Source organism: Oncorhynchus masou, chromosome 8, assembly GCF_036934945.1.
Source record: "Oncorhynchus masou masou isolate Uvic2021 chromosome 8, UVic_Omas_1.1, whole genome shotgun sequence".
Classification (NCBI taxonomy): Eukaryota; Metazoa; Chordata; class Actinopteri; order Salmoniformes; family Salmonidae; genus Oncorhynchus; species Oncorhynchus masou.
The window spans coordinates 24,189,595-24,211,312 of NC_088219.1; the positions used below are offsets into that span (position 1 = coordinate 24,189,595).

General features: G+C 42.4%; 1 protein-coding gene across 3 annotated transcripts in view; it reads right to left on the reverse strand.

Moving 5' to 3' along the window:
* Nucleotides 1-21,718, reverse strand: part of LOC135544425 (colorectal mutant cancer protein-like) — a 129,509-nt gene that overhangs the window by 14,279 nt on the left and 93,512 nt on the right. For 2 of the 3 annotated variants that reach the window (XM_064972019.1, XM_064972020.1), the window contains 5 exons: nucleotides 21,333-21,422; nucleotides 16,390-16,538; nucleotides 13,945-14,085; nucleotides 11,593-11,693; nucleotides 8,999-9,182 (listed from right to left, as the gene is read on the reverse strand). In XM_064972019.1, the coding sequence (XP_064828091.1) occupies nucleotides 8,999-9,182; nucleotides 11,593-11,693; nucleotides 13,945-14,085; nucleotides 16,390-16,538; nucleotides 21,333-21,422 (665 nt within the window). Of the gene's footprint in view, nucleotides 1-512; nucleotides 3,127-8,998; nucleotides 9,183-11,592; nucleotides 11,694-13,944; nucleotides 14,086-16,389; nucleotides 16,539-21,332; nucleotides 21,423-21,718 lie in introns of those variants that run through there. The other variant, XM_064972021.1, reaches the window with a different exon arrangement.

The window sequence follows — 21,718 nt, forward strand, 5'->3', positions numbered from 1 at the left end:
TCTGTTGGATGATAGCTAGCATCTAGAAAGTAGTCTTCATTTCCCCTTGAACAGTTAAGATCACAATTAGAGAAGCTAAACTGTTCCTAGATCTGTGCCATGAGAGTCTGACACGGGAAGAAATGAAGTCACCAAATACTGTGTAGAAATCGTCCCAGATACTCTTTTTCCTGTTTTTTTTAATTGAATATCCAAAACATACAATATACTGCAGTGAAGCTGCTCAACAACTACATCATACCAGTCATCCAACAGACTCCCATTCAGAGCGACACACAGAAGCATCCAGGGTCAATGCCCTGCTGAAGGGTACGTTGACAGATCTCCCACCAGGCCAAAAAACAGGAACCCGAACCCTCCAAGATCCCCCCCCCCCCCCCCCCCACAGTTCCCCAATAACTGTCCATCAACCATTCGACACCCCTCCCAGAGTCCCCACCCCAAGAAGAAGAATTTAAAAATATATATAATTAATTCCATTCCCCACCCCCAAGAACCCCCCAATGCACCAAAAACCAAGAGAATGAACTAAAGAGAAAAAAGAAAAAGATGGAAGAAAACAACAATGCAAAAAAATGAAATACATTTAAAACAAAGGATATCAAGGACAACTAAAATCATAACAGCAATGCCAACTGTATATGTTTGTGTGCATGTCTGGCAATATTACATGTATGTGTGTGTTCTTGTATGCGTTTATTTGAATGAGAGTGTGTATTTGCATGTGTGCCTGAGGCATTAGCCTCAGGCAAACCGGCATTAGTTGTAAAAACACTGCCCCTCAGTGTCATTCAAACATACTTTTATTATGTTTTACTTTTACTTTTTAAAACTTTTATCTTTGACCATATTTCCATCTCCCGCACAGCAACTCCACTCCCACTTGTCTCAATCTATCTAATAAAATAGAATCCACAGATTTCGAGTTGAAGATAAATACTTTTACTAAGAGTATTAATATATTAGTAATTGACTGACCCGGTCTCTCCACATCTCCTAACAGTCCTAACAGTAAAATGTACCATTTCTTGAGTCAAATTTAGATCGATGCAATGCATTTTCAGCCATTCCTGAACCTGAGACCAGAAACAGGCTACCTGAGGGCCATACCAAAATAAATGCTCTATTGATTCTGTATCCTCACAACAAAATCTGCAGAGCTTCGATGATTTTATGCCTCAAATATTTAACATTTCGTTGGTAGCAAGAATTCTATATAATAATTTTAGCTGAAAAGCACGAAGTCTTGAATCTTGTGTTTTATATACAGTGCCTTGCGAAAGTATTCGGCCCCCTTGAACTTTGCGACCTTTTGCCACATTTCAGGCTTCAAACATAAAGATATAAAACTGTATTTTTTTGTGAAGAATCAACAACATGTGGGACACAATCACGAAGTGGAACGACATTTATTGGATATTTCAAACTTTTTGAACAAATCAAAAACTGAAAAATTGGGCGTGCAAAATTATAATTTGGAAAGAACATCTGCCTAAAACAATTAGCTTCCTCTTTTTAAATATCATTCAGAGAATCATAGATGACTCCACCTTCAGTAACAAGTTTCTGCAAATTCATTTTTGTTAGCATTCCTGTATTGGAGATTCAGGAAGAATTTTGGTTCCACCTTCCTTGCGAATCATTCCTGACTATTTGCTCATTCAAACCGAAATGTTTGTTAATTAATATCATCTCACCTTTTGAGTTCCATTGTCCATGATAGAAAATTATTTCACCACCCCATTCCTTTTTCCAAGCAATCTTCATCTAAGGATGTATAGTGCGTTTCATGTAAACAGTTATATGATGTATGTTATATTCCTTTTCTTTTAGCCATGTAAAAGGCTGATCTTTTTTAATAATCTGCTAAACCGTTACAATTTTAACTGGCTATACTTATTTCACCCCTTCCCATAACTAGATACTATTCTCAGTCTAAATTGACTGTCACGTTCTGACCTTAGTTCTTTTGTTATGTCTTTGTTTTAGTATGGTCAGGGCGTGAGTTGGGTGGGTATGTTCTTTTTTCTATGTTGTGGTTTTGTGTTTGGCCTGGTATGGTTCTCAATCAGAGGCAGGTGTTGTTCGTTGTCTCTGATTGAGAATCATACTTAGGTAGCCTTTTCCCACCTGTGTGGTGTGGGTGGTTATTTTCTGTTCTGTGTTTTCCTTCACCGTACAGGACTGTTCGTTTGTCGTTTTTTCAGTGTTCAGTTGTTTAATTAAAGAATATGAACACTTGCCACGCTGCATCTTGGTCCTCTCCTCCCAACAGCCGTTACATTGACCATAATTAGTGCTTGTAAAGTTACTGCCTTCAGAGGTATTATGAGCTTTCAAATGTCTGATATTTAGAATTCAAGAAATAGGTTCTAGCAATATTTGTTTTACTCCGTTGCCTATTTGCCTGTGAGCCAATGCCACATATGTTATAAAATTGAGACAAGATATTATGTGTGTAGTAAATCTGAGTAGGTTGATGTGTATGATATTGGATGTGATTTAGTGAGTGTGTACGATGTCTGTATAAGAGAAAGACTAATGTCTTGTGTCCAAATAAACAATTACTCCGCCAATTTGCATGGTTGAGTGTCTATGTGTGTAACATAGACAACATAGACACTTAGATTTTTACTCTTTGCTGTACACAGTGTCCTTGGGAGACGATGATGAAAATTGCGCTGCAGTGGATACCACCTCTACCCTCCGTTCTGTTGGTGAACGTACAGTCACTAAAGAACAAACTGGACGAGCTCGAATAGATACTATCCTATCAACGGGACCAGAAGAACTGTAATAGTCTATGTTTCACAGAGTAGAATACATCTCGTTGGCTTTTCCATGCATCGTCAAGACCGGTCGGCAGCTTTCTTTTTATTGGCTAGTCTGAGATATGGCTTTTTCTTTGCATCTCTGCCTAGAAGGCCAGCATCCCGGAGTCGCCTCTTCACTTTTGACGTTGATACTGGTGTTTTGCGGGTTCTATTTAATGAAGCTGCCCGTTGAGGACATGTGAGGTGTTTGTTTTTCAAGCTAGACACTCCAATGTACTTGTCATTTTGCTCAGTTGTGCTCCAGGGCCTCCCACTCCTCCTTCTATTCGGGTTAGAGACAGTTTGCGCTGTTCTGTAAAGAGAGTAGTACACATTCAGTTTCTTGGCAATTTCTCGCATGGAATAACCTTAATTTCTCAGAACAAAAAGAGACTGACGAGTTTCAAAAGAAAGTTCTTTGTTTCTGGACATTTTGAGCCTGTAATCAAACCCACAAATGCTGATGCTCCAGATACTCAATTAGTCTAAAGAAGGCCAGTTTTATTGCTTCTTTAATCAGAACAACCATTTTCAGCTGTACTAACATGATTGCAAAAGGGTTTTCTAATGATCAATTAGCCTTTTAAAGGAACACCGGAGTGATGGTGGCTGATAATGGGCCTCTGTATGCCTATGTAGATATTCCATCAAATTTTTTCCAGCTACAATAATAATTTACAATATTAACAATGTCTACACTGTATTTCTGATCAATTTGACGTTATTTTAATGGACAAAAATATTTGCTTTTCTTTCAAACAGAAGGACATTTCTAAGTGACCCCAAACTTTTGAATGGTAGTGTGGTATGAGGCAAGAGATTTTGTTGTAGGTAGAACGCATCGGAGTAGGAATATATTGCATTGACATGCATGACTCAGCCGTACTCTACACACACACCGTGCAGCATAACCAAGATACGCTTGTTTTGAGATCAAAGTGATAGGGCATGTAGCCACGTGTGCACATTTGTTCATCCTTCGCTAGTTAGTGAGTTATTAGCCCAATTATAGATCATTTGTAGTCCGCAATGGGGGAGTGATTGCTTCCTACAAGAGCACAAATGTCTAGACATCTTTGAAAAGTGAGTCTGGTAAAGAGCTTTTTTATGTCTTAAGGGGCAGTGTTGTATTTTGAGACCGGCTTGAATAAGCTAAGTAGCCAATAGGCAGAGGGTAACATCATTTGTCTGATTCTCTGTAATAAGGGTATGGGAATAATAATGCCCAATACCCTTGCATCAAACACGACAACAACATTTTCAGTCACCTCCTTGTCTGAAGGACAAGTGGATAAAAATGTTCATGTCAAGCACAGCATGTTTTTTCTCTCCTAAAAGTCATGGAATGTAGCCTACATTGAACATGACACATTGGCTGCTAATGTAGGCTGAATGATAGAACAGTTATTTCCATGTTAAATTGTTATGGGATGCAGTTTTCTCCATTGTTTTTTTATGGTAGACCTCTCTCTCTCTCTCTGTCTCTCTTTCTTTCTGTCTCGCCTACATTATGATCAAATAGCCACAGTTGCCTACTTGACTACTGTCTGAAACGGTCATTTAAAGCGGGTACACTTTTAGTGTGGCTAAAAGTTGCACAGAATTTTCACAACGTTCAAGTTGGCGCTCAGCAGACCTGGGGAGTTGAACATTGGCTGCAGAACATACTATTTACCAAGTTTTAATCAATATTTTTCATAGCTGACTATTTACCACTACAAACCGATAATTGCACCAAGAGCGCACTCAACAAACTGTATACGGCCATAAGCAAACAAGAAAACGCACACCCAGAGGCGGCACTTCTCCTGGCCAATGATTTTAATGAAGGAGAACTGAAATCTGTTTTACCTCAATATTATATCAGCACGTCACCTGTGCAACTGGAAGCGACACAATTATACATCCCCTTTACTCCAAAGACAGAAACGCATACAAGGCTCTCCCTACCCTCCCTTTGGCAAATCTGACCATAACTCAAAACAGGAAGTACCAGCTCAATACCGAAGTGGCCCGATGAAGCAGATGCTAAGCTACAGGACTGTTTTGCACAAACTGGAATATGTTCCAGGATTCATCTGATAACATTGAAGAGTTACCACATAAGTCTCTTCATTAATAAGTGCATTGACGACGTCGCCCCCATATTGTAAGTAAATAATATCCAGGCAACATCCACACTGAGCTAAAGGCTACAGCTGCCACTTTCAAGGTGCGGGACACTAATCCGGAAGCTTATAAGAAATCCAACTATGACCTCCGACGAGCCAATATACAGGCAAAGCATCAATACAAGACTACTACGCCGGCTCTGACGCTCGTCGGATGTTGCAGGGCTTGCAAACTCACAAAGGGAATTACAAAGGGAAACCCAGCCGTGAACTGCCCAGTGACGTGACCCTACCAGACAAGCTAAATGCCTTCTATGCCCGCATCTAAAGAAGTAAAACTGAATCATGCATGAGAACCCCAGCTGTTCTGGATGACTTTGTGATCTCACTCTCCGTAGCCTATGTGAGTAAGACCTTAGAACAGGTTAACATTCACAAGGCCGCAGGGCCAGATGGATTACCAGGACAAGTACTCAGAGCATGCGCTGACCAGCTGGTTAGCGTCTTCACTGACATTTTCAACCTGTCCCTGGCCCAGTCTGTAATATCTACATGTTTCAAGCAGACCATCATAGTCCATGTGGCCAAGAAAGCCAAGGTAACCTATCTAAATGACTGCCGACCCATAGCACTCACGTCTGTTGCCATGAAATACTTTGAAAGGCTGGTCATGGCTCACATCAATACCATTATCCCAGAAACACTAGACCCACTCCAATTTGCATACCGCCCCAACAGATCCAAAGATGATGCAATCTCTATTGCACTCCACACTACCCTTTCCCACCTGGACAAAAGGAAGACCCATGTGAGAATGTTATTCATTGACAACAGCTCAGTGTTCAACACCATAGTGCCCTCAAAGCTCATCACTAAGCTACAGACCCTGGGACTGAACACCTCTCTCTACAACTGGATCCGCAACTTTCTGATGGGCCGCCCCCAGGTGGTAAGGGTAGGTAACAACACATCCGCCACGCTGATCCTCAACACGGGGGCCCCTCAGGGGTGGGTGCTCAGTCCCATCCTGTACTCGCTGTTCACTCATGACTGCACGGTCAGGCACGACTCTAACACCATCATTAAGTTTGCTGATGACACAACAGTGGTAGACCTGATCACAGACAAGAATGAGACAGCCTATATGACCGCGTGGTGAAAGGACAATAACCTATCCCTCAATGTGATTAAGACAAAGGAGATGATTGTGGACGACAGGAAAAGGAAGAGCACGCTTCTATTCTTATCGATGGGGCTGTAGTGGAGCAGGTTGAGAGCTTCAAGTTCCTTGGCGTCCACATCACCAACAAACTAACATTGTCCAAGCACACCAAGACAGTCGTGAAGAGGGCACGACAAAGCCTTTCCCCCTTAGGAGACTGAAAAGATTTGGCATGGGTCCTCAGATCATCAAAATGTTTTACAGCTGCACCATCGAGAGAATCCTGATGGGTTGCATCACTGCCTGGTATGGTAACTGCTCAGACCGCAAGGTACTACAGAGTAGAGGTCGACCGATTAACTTCTTGGTGACAGGGGGCAGTATTTTTTACATCCGGATGAAATGCATGCCCACATTCAACTGCCTGCTACTCATCCCCAGAAGATAAGATATGCATATTATTAGTAGATTTGGATAGAAAACACTCTGAAGTGTCTAAAACTGTTTGAATCATGTCTGTGAGTATAACAGAACTTATTTAGCAGTCGAAACCCCGAGGACAAACAATTCAGATTTCTTTTTTTTTAGGTCACTCTCTTTTCAAATCGGTTTTCATTGGGAATCCAGATTTCCAAGGGACCTTCTTGCAGTTCCTATTGCTTCCACTGGATGTCAAACAGTCTTTAGAAATTGAGGTTTTTCCTTTGTGTAATGAAGAAGTACAGCCATCTTGAACGAGGGTAACTTGAAGTGTATTGTTAGATAGAGGCGAGTGACCAGAAAGCCAGCTACAGTTTGTTTTCTTTCTCTATTGAACACAGATCATCCCGTCTTCAATTTTATCGATTATTTACGTTAAAAAAATACCTCAAGTTGTATTACAAAAGTAGTTTGTAATGTTTTGGCAAAGTTTACAGGTAACTTTTGAGATATTTTGTAGCGCAAGTTGGAACTGGTGTTTTTCTGGATCAAACGCGCCAAATAAATTTACATTTTGGATATATATCGACATAATTAATTGAACAAAAGGACCATTTGTGATGTTTATGGGACATATTGGAGTGCCAACAAAAGAAGCTCGTCAAAGGTAAGGCATGAATTATATTTTTATTTCTGCGTTTTGTGTCGCGCCTGCAGGGTTGAAATATGCTTCTCTCTCTTTGTTTACTATGGTGCTATCCTCAGATAATAGCATAGTTTGCTTTCGCCAAAAAGCCTTTTTGAAATCTGACATGTTGGCTGGATTCACAACAAGTGTAGCTTTAATTTGCTATCTTGCATGTGTGATTTCATGAAAGTTTGATTTGTATAGTAATGTATTTGAATTTGGCGCTCTGCATTTTCACTGGCTTTTGGCCAGGTGGGACTGGCTTTTGGCCAATCTGCCCTCAGGCCTTCAGAATCAACAGTGCGGGCGCTTGTAGCTTAAAGTGAATGGAAATTAAAATTTAGTGTCAACCAATCAGCTTTAGAGTTGGCTACAGCAGTTGCGTACAGCCCAGTACTACACCGGGGCCAAGCTTCCTGCCATCCAGGATCTTTATATTAGTCAGTGTCAGAGGAAGGCCCTAAAAAAATAGTTAAAGACTCCAGCCACCCTAGTCATAGACTGTTCTCTTTGCTAGCGCACGGCAAATGGTACAGGAGCGCCATGTCTCGGTCCAAGAGGCTTCTAAACAGCTTCTATCACCAAGCTATAAGACTCCTGAACAGCTAATCAAATGGCTACCCAGACTATTTTCTCCCGGCTACTATCAAATCAAATCTACATTGACATTATCCCACCCCAGGTAAGCCGCTATTGGCTTAATTCATTTCCAGCAATATTGCTTGTGTCTGTTTGGTGTGCACATTTTTCTATCACGCCGTATGTAGCCAGTTAACGATGCTAGTAAAGATAAGTCGTCTGGGTAGACAGTAAGAAACCTTCTCGATTAATGTTAACTGCAAATTAGGCTTACCTGACAGACACATATAATAACTATTTGTATCAATTGGGTGGCCATTTTATTGCTAAACTCTGCCACGACATGTGCTGCAGCAGTGGGCCTAACAGCAGATACGCCCCCACACATTCCTCGCTTTCTGAATGCGCAATTAAAGGTGATTACACTCATCTAAATGTATTTGTTTTATTTCCCCAGACCTCAAAATTGGTATTCGATGTGATTTAAGCATTGACCTTGACTCAGAATACTGTAATATTGAGAGCAATTAAAAAATATATATATATAAAACAGAATTACAGAAAATATAAAAAATAATTGTATGGGGCCCCTTAGAGATGTTTATTAACCATTATTTTACCAGGTATATTGACAGAAAACACATCTCTTTTACACCAAGGACCCAGGGAAGAGTGGCAGGGTAGAGAAGAAGAATGTACCTATTTGAAAAAAAAGTAAGAGTAGCTTGTGACATGTTTAATTTTTGCTAGAAAAGGTTGGAGACCACTGCTCTAGTGCAGCCACTTCAGAGCACTGTAGACTCTCATCTCCTACACTAATTGTCAATTTTCTGCTGTGCCCCTGACTTAAATGTGAGCCGCATTTGAATGTCATGTATTTTCTCTCCCAGAGCAGTGACTGTAGACGAAAGCTTTGTTTAGGGAGCGGCTTCCTTGCCTGAACTGTCATGGGCATTTGAGCACAGGGTTGGCTTTAATTATGTTTCAATATGGTTTGAAAGCATAAACTACAGTGGTTCCCAAAATGTGGGGGTCGCGAGGGGCGAATGTGGGTATTATGTAGTAGACTGAACCTACTAATGTTACATTGAGCTGGGTGAATGGAATATGAATGACAGTCATCCAATATGCTGTAATAGAAATAAGGCCATGCTCATAAAATAATAATAATAATAATATATATACATCCTTCTTCATCTTAAACGGCACTGATATACACACATACCTAGTGTGACTATTGGAGGACAGGCTCTCCCATGGTTGAACACTGCAGCCAGTCACAGCGAAAGCGGCTCCACAGCTACCATCCAGCCTGCCCAGAAGATCCTTGGCTGCATTCTCTGCAGTCTTCCTGCAGTCATGGGCCCTCTTCAGGATTTGAGTGATGCTCTCCTCTCCCAACTTCTCGCCTACACACACACACACACACACACACACACACACAGTAGAAAGAGAAATGTCAATTAGCTTTTATTTGCTGGAGTCATTGTAATTGCTAGGGCTGTCACAAAGCCAACATTTGGTCTTGAATGTACTTCATCTAAAAATATATGCCACATTAACCACGATTGAATGAAGTATTCAAATTTAAAATGTACTGTACACGTGGCTATACAAGGCTGCAAATACTATATGTAATGTTAGTCAGCATTAGATGAATAAAGGGATGTTCGTCTGAGATACTGTTTTGTGTTGAAGGGGAAAAGGTTAGGAGGGAGGCATGTGTTGCAAGGGAGTCGTGAGGCCAAGACCTCAGAAAGCCAAGCCAAGACCTCAGAAAAAAATTGTAGACCTCCACAAATCTGGTTCATCCTTGGGAGCAATTTCCAAACGCCTGAAGGTACCACGTACATCTGTACAAACAATAGTACGCAAGTATAAACACTATGGGACCACGCAGCCGTCATACCGCTCAGGAAGGAGACGCATTCTGTCTCCTAGAGATGAACGTACTTTGGTGCAAAAAGTGCAAATCAATCCCAGAACAACAAAGGACCTTGTGAAGACGCTGGAGGAAACAGGTACAAAAGTATCTAAGTCCACAGTAAAATGAGTCCTATATCGACATAACATGAAAGGCTGCTCAGCAACGAAGACGCCATTGTTCCAAAACCGCCATAAAAAAGTCAGACTACGGTTTGCAACTGCACATGGGGACAAAGATAGTACTTTTTGGAGAAATGTCCTCTGGTCTGATGAAACAAAAATAGAACTGTTTGGCCATAATGACCAACGTTATGTTTGGAGGAAAAAGAGGGAGGCTTGCAAGCTGAAGAACACCATCCCAACCGTGAAGCACGGCAGTGGCAGCGTCATGTTGTGGGGGTGCTTTGCTGCAGGAGGGACTGGTGCACAAAACAGATGGCGTCATGAGGAAGAAAAATGATGTGGATACATTGAAGCAACATCTGAAGACAGTCAGGGAGTTAAAGTTAGGTTGCAAATGGGTCTTCCAAATGGACAATGACCCCAAGCATACTTCCAAAGTTGTGGCAAAATGGCTTAAGGACAACAAAGTAAAGGTATTGGAGTGGTCATCACAAAGCCCTGACCTCAATCCTATAGACAATTTGTGGGCAGAACTGAAAAAGCATGTGGGAGCAAGGAGGCCTACAAACCTGACTGTGATGTGATGAAAAAAATAAAAGCTGAAATAAATCATTCTCTCTGCTACTATTCTGACATTTCACATTCTTAAAATAAAGTCTGCAACATTGAAAGTCCCCAAGAACACAGTGGCCTCCATTATTGAATGGAAGAAGTTTGGAACCACCAAGCCAAACCGCCCGGCCAAACTGAGCAATCGGGGGAGAAGGGACTTGGTCAGGGAGGTGACAAAGAACCCGATGGTCACTCTGACAGAGCTTTATAGTGCCTCTGTGGAGATGGGAGAACATTCTAGAAGGACAACCATCTCTGCAGCACTCAACCAATCAGGCCAGGCGGAAGCCACACCTCAGTAAAAGGCACATGACAGCCCGCTTGGAGTTTGCCAAAAGGCGCCTAACGATTCTCAGACCATGAGAAACAAGATTCTCTGGTCTGATGAAACCAAGATTGAACTCTTTGGCCTGAATGCAAAGCATCACGTCTGGAGGAAACCTGGCACCATCCCTACGGTGAAGCATGGTGGTGGCAGCATCATGCGGTGGGGATGTTTTTCAGCGGCAGGGACTGGGAGACTAGTCAGGATCGAGGGAAAGATCAATGGAGCAAAGTACAGAGAGATTCTTCATCAAAACCTGCTCCAGAGTGCTCAAGATCTCAGACTGGGGCGAAGGTTCACCTTCCAACAGGACAACAACCCTAAGCACACAGCCAAGACAACGCAGGACTGCCTTCGGGAAAAGTCTCTGAATGTCCTTAAGAAAAAAATTAAGAAAAAAACTGTCTGGTTAGAATGAATAATATCTGAAAATACCTTTTTAATTCTAAGCGCTATTCACTTTGCTAGAATTTTTGCATCACAACACTGAAGTGTAAGGGGCCTACAATTTTTTAAATGGACTGGATCTTTATATTTATTTAGTCTGATTAAAGTTTATGATGGGAGGATGAAGTGAAGTGAAGTGAAGAGAAAACAGAAGGACTGATGGAGGTGAGGTTTGCAAAGGAATGAAATGAGAGTGGAGCAATTCATAAAAGAGAGTATATAATGAGTAATAGATTAAAAGAGTATTTTTGAGATGTGGCCTCTTTGCTTTGATTGGTTGGAGTTCAACTGTGGGCCTCTGAGTGTAGGAAGAAACAAATCTGCACTGATCAAAGAACAAACGAGCCCGTGTAGGCATGAAGAGTGAGTGTGTGTGTGTTACTCACCTACGTCGCCCACTCCGGCAGCTCTGAACTGGCCCAGTACCAGACTCTGTTCACTCTCCGCCAGCGTCAACAGCAGCTCATAGGCCTCTATACACTGTTCACTGGGAGACAGAACACAAACACGAGCTGACAAGGTGAAAAGTCTGTCGATGTGCCCTTGAGCAAGGCACTTAACCATAATTGCTCCAGTGGTGCCGAACTTCTATGGCTGACCCTGTAAAACAACACATTTCACTGCACCTATCCGGTGTATGTGACAATAAAACATCTTATTATTATTTTGCTTAACACTCACACACTTATAAAGTATCTCATTAGGCCCCTGATCACTGATTAACAAAGAACCCATAGACAAACATGTCAGCTAAACCTATTTGCACTACTCAACTACTGAATGATAACACATATCAACTCTCTCTCTCACTCACACACACACACACACACACACACACACACACACACACTCTTAGTGGAGGAATGCAGAGGCCTCTTGCGTCCACTTATCTGGGCTGCACTTTCATCAAGCGTTCCAAAGGACTATGGCTGAGAGGTGCTGATTTCTATATAACTACAGTCATTATAGCGTGTGTTGCGTGTGTGTGTGTGTGTGTGTTTGCCTGGGGCTCAGAGATGGAAGAAAAACAATCCTGTGGAAATCTTTTAGCGAGGCAATATCTTTTAATCAGTCAGTGATTACACATCAAGAAAAAAAACACCTCTACTCCAAACAAATACAGAGAGAGCTTTGGGTAATTAACCAAGTATTACGCCTACAAAGAAAACTCCTCATTTGTCCACAGAGGAAGTCTGAAGTCTGCACTCAATTTAGACATGGAACATCTATTGTATTTATTTTGTCCTCATAGATAGTCTCTCTTTATTTTGAGTAGATTTGAGGTAGGTCAGGTGTTTGTGTGTGCGTGTGTGTGAGTGTGAGAGACTGTTGACATTAGAGGGCCAGACCTGATTGAAAGTCACACGTTTCCCATTTACACACTCACGCACACGACTGCTAGTTCAGCCGTACCAAATCAAATCCTGTGGATACCTTTACACCCTTTAATAGCTCACTCCAACACTATGAGTTAGTCACTCTCTCAAGAATGAACAAAAAAAGTTTCTGCCTGAAAAACACCAAAAAGTTGTCAGCATCACCACCAGAATACACCCTGATTTTTTATCTTATGATTATAGTTTTAAAATGACACAAAAAGTCCAACGAACACACATGCACACACACACACACAGAGCGAGCGAGCCTTGAAGAATCTTCCACCACATATTAGACACACACACACACCGCAGTCCCCCATCCACCCTCGCTCCAATGAAAGTCTATCTCTTCCCAAATGACCCAACGGGGTGGCCTCGCTGACATCACACTCGGTGGGGCTGAATTCAATCAAAGCGCTGGCATCAGGGCTACAGGGAGAAATGTATACATTGAGAGAGTGTGTGTGTAATGTAAGTGGTGTGATATTAAATCAAATCAAATCAAATTTTATTAACAATGATTTGGGGGCTATTCAGTGTGTTGTGTACTCCGGTGTAATGGGCAAGACAATTCATGATCTTTTATTGCTTTATTATTTCTATTTCGGTGTCTGTCAGTTTACGCATCTGATCATAGCTAAGCTTTGCCGATGAGGCAACATGAGTACCATCTTCCTGAGACATGCTATGGCAGAATGCCATGAGAAACACAACATTCACCCAACATCAACAGCTAAAAATGCTACTTTTTCCATTTGAGCTCGGCCATTGGCAGAAAGTCTCCCTAAATCTTGCCACGCAAGAAAAGGGTTCAAAACAGAACTTTTCTGCATCTCATAACATCACCACAGAATAAGCATAGTTGAATGATTAGCATTATGCTAATCATAAATACCACTCAGATTAGATCAGTTTTCCTTTCGTTTCTCGTTTGCTGAATGGGCACCTTCAGGGCAATTTATCAGAGAAGAGCCCGCACACAAACACACAGACCCCTTGATTGGCCAAAGGGATGAGAATGCTAATGAGATGCGGATGGCTGAGACCTAAGGCGACGTACAAAAGAGGCCGTGACCGCCGCGAAAGCAGCCTAATTATAATTACCGGAAGAGGCTTCTAATGAGGTAGCATTAGTATGGCTCTGACGATTACAGCTTGATAAAGGTTTTTGTTAGCTAAGAAAATCAAGCTTGTCCATAGATGTGGATGAAGACATTTGGATTCAGATTTTCACCTTGGCACTTGAGCACAAGCATGAGTGTGGGAATGTGAGTAATGTGTATTTTTCATGCTCTATTAGGTTAGGCCTTGCTTTGTGTGTGCGCACGTGAGAGTGTGTGTGTCCGTGTGTTTGTGTACCTGTACTGCAGTGCCAGTCGTAGGGCGGTAGCGTTGGACTCATATTTGCCGACCAGCATGCTCATCCTCTCTGCGTTGCCCTTACACTCCTCCAACGTGATGGTCAAGAGGTCATTCTGAGACTTCAGGTGCTCGATACGGCTGGAACACACACATTAGTCATCATTATTGGATTACATTTACTGTATAAAGTGCTTGTTATACCTCAAAGCACTTCACATTGCAACTCACCCCTCCACCAGCGATTTAAAGCACCCACCTGGGTGATTCACGGCAGTTATTTTGTGCCAGATCGCTCATCACACATCAGCTATTGCAGTAAAGGGAGTGTTAGGGGACAAACAGACGGTGCAACTATAGCCACCCTCCTCTCTCTTACTCAAATGGCCTTGGTTTTATGGGTAGATTATATGAGAGTAGCTAGTGACATGTAACTATCCATATAATTAAGGCTGTCAATAAAGCACTCAGGGCTTAATGAAGAGAAAAGAGGGCGTGCCCGCATCCTGGTGGTTAGACATCCCATAAAAACATGGGCAAAATAACAACCTTTAAGTAGACACACCCCAAAATCTAAGTCACAGGTTACCGGGTGCCAAGCTATCCACCTTCATTTTGGATTGGCACACTTATGATGTATTATACCACTTATGAGGTATGACAGTGGTTCGATTTCAAGGTAAACTATCCCTTTAAGCGTACTTATCCATTTGGATAAGCCTCAAAAAAAGAGTGATCGAATGTGTTCTTTGTTTAAAAAAAAAAGAAAACCGAACAATCACCGCGATCTTGACATTCGATTTGGCCTGAGAGACAGACCTACAGAACTGTATAAGCAGTGCTTCACAACATTTCAAACCCATCTGCTTTAAATGTCTACTAAGTCTGAAGCTCTGACTGGAATGAAGTGATAAAACGCACAGGAATTACAAAGGATTACGACTTAAGCCCTCCTACTGAGAACACTCAGATCTCCACATCTCACTTCCAAATAGTCAGGATTATGAGGAAACGTCATAACATAATTCGCTACATTTGAAATCCCCCCCAAAGATCCTAAAGTACACTGTTTGAAGAGTTACTACTTCATTCGCTTGGAACAGACTTCTGAAGAGAGCTTTTTGAGGAAAAGAAGAGCTGGAAATAAAACCGGTTTTATAAAAATTCACCTGCATGTTAGAACACAAACAATGGACATGTGCCTGAATCGGGTTCATTCACAGGCTTGGGCTTTCTTAAAGGGCCCATAATGAAGACTCGCTGATAGAAAAGTACCTCTAGTGTGAACCTCTAAACTAGTGTAGGCCAGGGGGATGTTAATACTACAGTTTACATTTTAAACATGGCCTTTTTTATCCTACATCAATACAAATCAAATTCGTGTATTTTACCGATGTAAACTTACATACAATGCATTCGAAAATTATTCAGACCATCATCTTTTCCACATTTGTTGCGTTACATCCTTATTCTAAAACTTATTCTAAAACCAGGTGGTGTCAGAGGAAGGCACAAACAATTGTCACCTTGACTCACATTGTCAAAGACACCAGCCACCCTAGTCATAGACTGTTCTCTTTGCTACCAGACGGCAAGCAGTAGGTACCGGAGGTACCAAGAGGTTTCTAAACAGCTTCTACCCCCAAGCCATTAAACTCCTGTACATCTACTCAAATGGCTACCCAGACTATTTTTATTGCCCCCCCCCCCCCCCCCCCCCCCCCCCCCCATCCACTCTTCTAAGTTGCTGCTACTCTGTTTATTATCTATGCTTTGTCACTTTAATAACTCTACCGGCATGCACATATTACTGCAATTACCTCGACTAACTGGTGCCCCCGCACATTGACACTGCTCTTTAATTATTTGTTACTTTTATTTGTTTATTTGTTGTTGTTATTTTCTTAAAACTGCATTGTTGGTTAAGGGCTTTTAAGTAAGCATTTCACTGTAAGGTCTAAACCTGTTGTATTCGGCGCATGTGACAAATACAATTCGATATGATTTGATTCTGGAAGGTTCTCCCATCTCTACAGGGGAACTCTGGAGCTCTGTCAGAGTGACCATCGGTTTCTTGGTCACCTCCCTGACCGAGGCCCTTATCCCCTGATTGCTCAGTTTGGCCAGATCTAGGAAGATACTTGGTTGTTCCAAACTTCTTTAATTTAAGAATGATGAGGCCACTGCATTCTTGGGAACCTTCAATGTCGCAGAAATGTTTTTGTAACGTTCCCAAAATTTGTGCCTTGACACAATCCCGTCTCGGAGCTCTATGGACAATTCTTTCAACCTCATGGCTTGGTTGCACTGTCAACTGTGGGACCTTATATAGACAGGTGTGTGTACATTTTGACATTCATGGGATACAGTATAACTTTATTATAACATTACTTATAAGATGAAGATCAGGGCTTTAAGTGATAGGCAATGTGGTTTGAGTGTCACCTGTTAAGTCTCTCCGTCTCCACCTCAAACTCCTTGATCTTGTTCTCAGAGATGGCTGATCCGTGGGAGTAGAGGGTCTGGAAGATCTCCTGGATGTTGGAGCAGTCCTGGAGGGAGTGTGCCAAGTGCTCCGCCACATTACTGGATACCTGGGAGGAAGAGGAACAGGGGTACATGGGGGAAAGACTGACATTTACATCTATGGAGGGGAGTACACAGCTCTTCATCCAATGTGAGTCAAGGTGCAGCCAAAAATCACAATTGGAATTTAAGGGGTCAGGCAGACTGAGGGGATTTCTTTGTGATCCTCCACTCTCTCAATCCACATTGAGTTTATACACAATGTGTTTATAACCTTTAATTATACAGATTGGTTTTATTGAGATTAAACTATTTTTCAAGAGATTGTATACAGGTTTTCTATTGAACTTTGCTCTCCCTCCTTTACATAATCTGTCTCAGCCTAGTCCCAGAGGAATACTAACAGTCTGCATCTCTTTCTCGCTCTTCCCTCTCACTCTCTTTCAAGTCTATTTTGGGCCAGATGGGTTCCGGCTAAAGAGAATTTTGGTGGCCAGAGCTTCAAGGAAAAGAGAAGCCCTGGAATCATTAGGATTGGTTCCTGTCACTCACACCTGAACACACACCAAGGGGAGAGAGGGAGATATAAAAAGAGCGGGAAGGAAAGGGAGAGAGGGAGGGAGGCACTAGAGAAAAGAGGGCATCAGAAGAGGAATGAAAGAGGAGAGAGATAAAACGATGTACAGTTGTGGCCAAAAGTTTTGAGAATGACACAAATATTAATTTACACAAAGTTTACTGCTTCAGTGTCTTTAGATATTTTTGTCAGATGTTATTATGGAATACTGAAGTATAATTACATGCATTTCATAAGTGTCAAAGGCTTTCACTGACAATTACATGAAGTTGATGCAAAGAGTCAATATTTGCTGTGTTGACCCTTCATTTTCAAGACCTCTGCAATCTGCCCTGGCATGCTGTTAATTAACTTCTGGGCCACATCCTGACTGATGGCAGCCCATTCTTGCATAATCAATGCATGGAGTTTGTCAGAATTTGTGGGTTTTTGTTTGTCCACCTGCCTTTTGAGGATTGACCACAAGTTTTCAATGGGATTAAGGTCTGGGGAGTTTCCTGGCCATGGACCCAAAATATTGATGTTTTGTTCCCCGAGCCACTTAGTTATCACTTTTGACTTATGGCAAGGTGCTCCATCATGCTGGAAAAGGCATTGTTCGGCACCAACCTGGATGGTTGGGAGAAGTTGCTCTCGGAGGATGTGTTGGTACCCATGGCTGTGTTCTTAGGCAAAATTGTGAGTCAGCCCACTCCCTTGGCTGAGAAGCAACCCCACACATGAATGGTCTCAGGATTCTTTACTTTTGGCATGACACAGGACTGATGGTAGTGCTCACCTTGTCTTCTCCGGACAAGCTTTTTTTCCGGATGCCCCAAACAATCGGAAAGGGGATTCATCAGAGAAAATGACTTTACCCCAGTCCTCAGCAGTCCAATCCCTGTACCTTTTGCAGATTATCAGTCTGTCCCCGATGTTTTTCCTGGAGAGAAGTGGCTTCTTTGCTGCCCTTCTTGACACCAGGCCATCCTCCAAAAGTCTTTGCCTCACTGTTCGTGCAGATGCACTCACACCTGCCTGCTGCCATTCCTGAGCAAGCTCTGTACTGGTGGTGCCCCGATCCCGCAGCTGAATCAACTTTAGGAGACGGTCCTGGCGCTTGCTGGACTTTCTTGGGCGCCCTGAAGCCTTCTTCACAACAATTTAACTGCTCTCCTTGAAGTCCTTGATGATCCGATAAATGGTTGATTTAGGTGCAATCTTACTGGCAGCAATATCCTTGACGGCACATGTTTCCTTGCAGGTAACCATTGTTGACAGAGGAAGAACAATGATTCCAAGCACCCCCCTCCTTTTGAAGCTTCCAGTCTGTTATTCGAACTCAATCAGCATGACAGAGTGATCTCCAGCCTTGTCCTCATCAACACTCACACCTGGGTTAACGAGAGAATCACTGACATGATGTCAGCTGGTCCTTTTGTGGCAGGGCTGAAATGTAGTGGAAATGTTTTTGGGGGATTCAGTTCATTTGCATGGCAAAGAGGGACTTTGCAATTAATTGCAATTCATTTGATCACTCTTCATAACATTCTGGAGTATATGCAAATTGCCATCACACAAACTGAGGCAGCAAACTTTGTGTAAATTTATATTTGTGTCATTCTCAAAACTTTTGGCCACGACTGTACTGTACAGTGCCTTTGGAAAGTATTAAGACCCCTTGACTTGCTCCACATTTTGTTATGTTACAGCCTTATTCTAAAATTGACTCAATTGCTTTTTTACTAACCAAACTATACACAATACCCCGTAATGACAAAGCAAAAACATGTTTAGATATTTTAGCTAAATTATAAAAAAGAAACTGAAATATCACATTTACATAAGTATTCAGACCCTTTACTCAGTACTTTGTTTAAGCACCTTTGGCAGAAATTACAACGTTGAGTCTTCTTGGGTATGATGATACAAGCTTGGAACACCTGTATTTGGGAAGTTTCTCCCATTCTTCTCTGCAGATCATCTCAAGTTCTGTCCGGTTGGATGGGAAGCGTTGCTGCACAGCTATATCAGGTCTTTCCAGAGATGTTCGATCGGGTTCAAGTCCGGGCTCTGGCTGGGCCACTCAAAGACATTCAGAGACTTATCCCAAAGACACTCCTGCGTTGTCTTGTCTGTGTGCTTAGGGTCGTTGTCCTGTTGGACAGTGAACCTTCACCCCAGTCTGAGGTCGTGAGCACTCTGTAGCAGGTTTTCAATAAAGATCTCTGTACTTTGCTCCATTCATCTTTGCCTCGATCCTGACTAGTCTCCCAGTCCCTGCTGCTGAAAAACATCCTCACAGCATGATGCTGCCACCACCATGCTTCATCATAGGGATGGTGCAGGTTTCCTCCAGATGTGACGTTTGGCATTCAGGCCAAAGAGTCCTTCAATGCTGGAGAAATGTTTTTGTACCCTTCCCCAGATCCATGCTTCAAAACAATCCAGTCTCGGAGTTCTACTGACAATTCCTTCAATCTCAATTGGTTTTTGATCAGACATGCACTGTCAACTGTGGGATCTTATATAAACCGATGTGTGCCTTTCCAAATATTGTATAATCAATTGAATTTAACACAGTTGGACTCCAATCAAGTTGTAAAAACTGCTCTTAAACGCTAGTAAAACCAAATGCATGCTTGTCAACCATTCGCTGCCTGCACCTGCACGCCCGACTAGCATCACCTCCCTGGATGGTTCCGACCTAGAATATGTGGACATCTATAAGTACCTAGGTGTCTGGCTAGACTGTAAACTCTCCTTCCAGACTCATATCAAACATCTCCAATCGAAAATCAAATCTAGAGTCGGCTTTCTATTCCACAACAAAACCTCCACTCACGCCGCCAAACTTACCCTAGTAAAACTGACTATCCTACCGATCCTCGATTTCGGCGATGTCATCTACAAAATAGCTTCCAATACTCTACTCAGCAAACTGGATGCAGTTTATCACAGTGCCATCCGTTTTGTTACTAAAGCACCTTATACCACCCACCACTGCGACCTGTATGCTCTAGTCGGCTGGCCCTCGCTGCATATTCTCGCCAGACCCACTGGCTCCAGGTTATCTACAAGTCCATGCTAGGTAAAGCTCCGCCTTATCTCAGTTCACTGGTCACGATGGCAACACCCACCCGTATCACGCGCTCCAGCAGGTGTATCTCACTGATCATCCCTAAAGCCAACACCTCATTTGGCCGCCCTTCCTTCTAGTTCTCTGCTGCCTGTGACTGGAACGAATTTTTTAAAAAATCGCTGAAGTTGGAGACTTTTATCTCCCTCACCAACTTTAAACATCTGCTATTTGAGCAGCTAACCGATCGCTGCAGCTATACATAGTCCATCGGTATATAGCCCACCCAATTTACCTACTTCATCCCCATACTGTTTTTATTTATTTACTTTTCTGCTCTTTTGCACACCAGTATCTCTACCTGCACATGACCATCTGATCATGTATCACTCCAGTGTTAATCTGCAAAATTGTAATTATTCACCTACCTCCTCATACCTTTTGCACACAATGTATATAGACTCTTTTTTTCTACTGTGTTATTGCCTTGTTTATTGTTTACTCCATGTGTAACTCTGCGTTGTTGTTTGTTCACACTGCTATGCTTTATCTTGGCCAGGTCGCAGTTGTAAATGAGAACTTGTTCTCAACTAGCCTACCTGGTTAAATAAAGGTGAAATAAATAAATAAAAAAGGATGATCAATGGAAACAGGATGCACCTAAGCTCAAATTCGAGTCTCATAGCAAAGGGTCTGAATACTTATGTAAATAAGGTATTTCTGTTTTCAATACATTTGCAAAAATGTATACAAACCCGTTTTCGCTTTGTCATTATGGGGTATTGTGTGTAGATTGTTGAGGAACCCTTTTCCATTTTAGAACAAGGCTGTAACGTAACAAAATGTGAAAAGGTAAAGGGGTCTGAATACTTTCCGATGGCACTGTAGCTGTTGATAGTTCCCCCCCTCCCTGTTCCTCTGTTCGAGGTGACGTTGTCAGATCTATCTTTAGTGTCAACGGGGCTTTGTGGGTGCAGAGGGAGGGGAGCAGTGGGGTATGAGCTACACCAGGTCTGTCACACCATACTGGTGATAGATACCCATCTCTGACACTTCTGCTGATGCTGCGGTTATCATCGGCCAGCTGCTACAAGGAAATGTCCTACCTACTGTCGCTCTCTCTCGTATTCTGTCTACCCCTCTCTCTATCCTACTTCCTTTATTTTAACATTGCCATCTTCCCCCTCAAAGCCTTCAGTATTGAATAGGCATCCAGTAGCTCCTTACCCCGATGCTGCTGATCTCTGATCCCAGAACAGGCCTCTCGGTGGAGGAAGACTCCGACCTGGTTTTAGACAGTTTCACCCGCTCCGCCACCTAGCAACAAGACAACAAACTGCTTGATCTCCAAGGCATTCCTAGTCAATTGCAAAACATTTCTATATAAAACAACAGCGATACAGCCTTACATTCCTACTTTTTTCCGTCTCGCACTGTTGGCAGTAGGTGCACTTTTTTCAGCTGCCATATGTCTGAAGGTACCAACTCTGCGTGCCCGGAGAGAAAATCAAGTGCACCTACAGGCTTTACCTACAGCTTTCTCGAGCACACAGCAAAGGAAGCTGATACAGTGATTTCAAAACATCTAAAACCATGACTAAAGAGAGACTGTC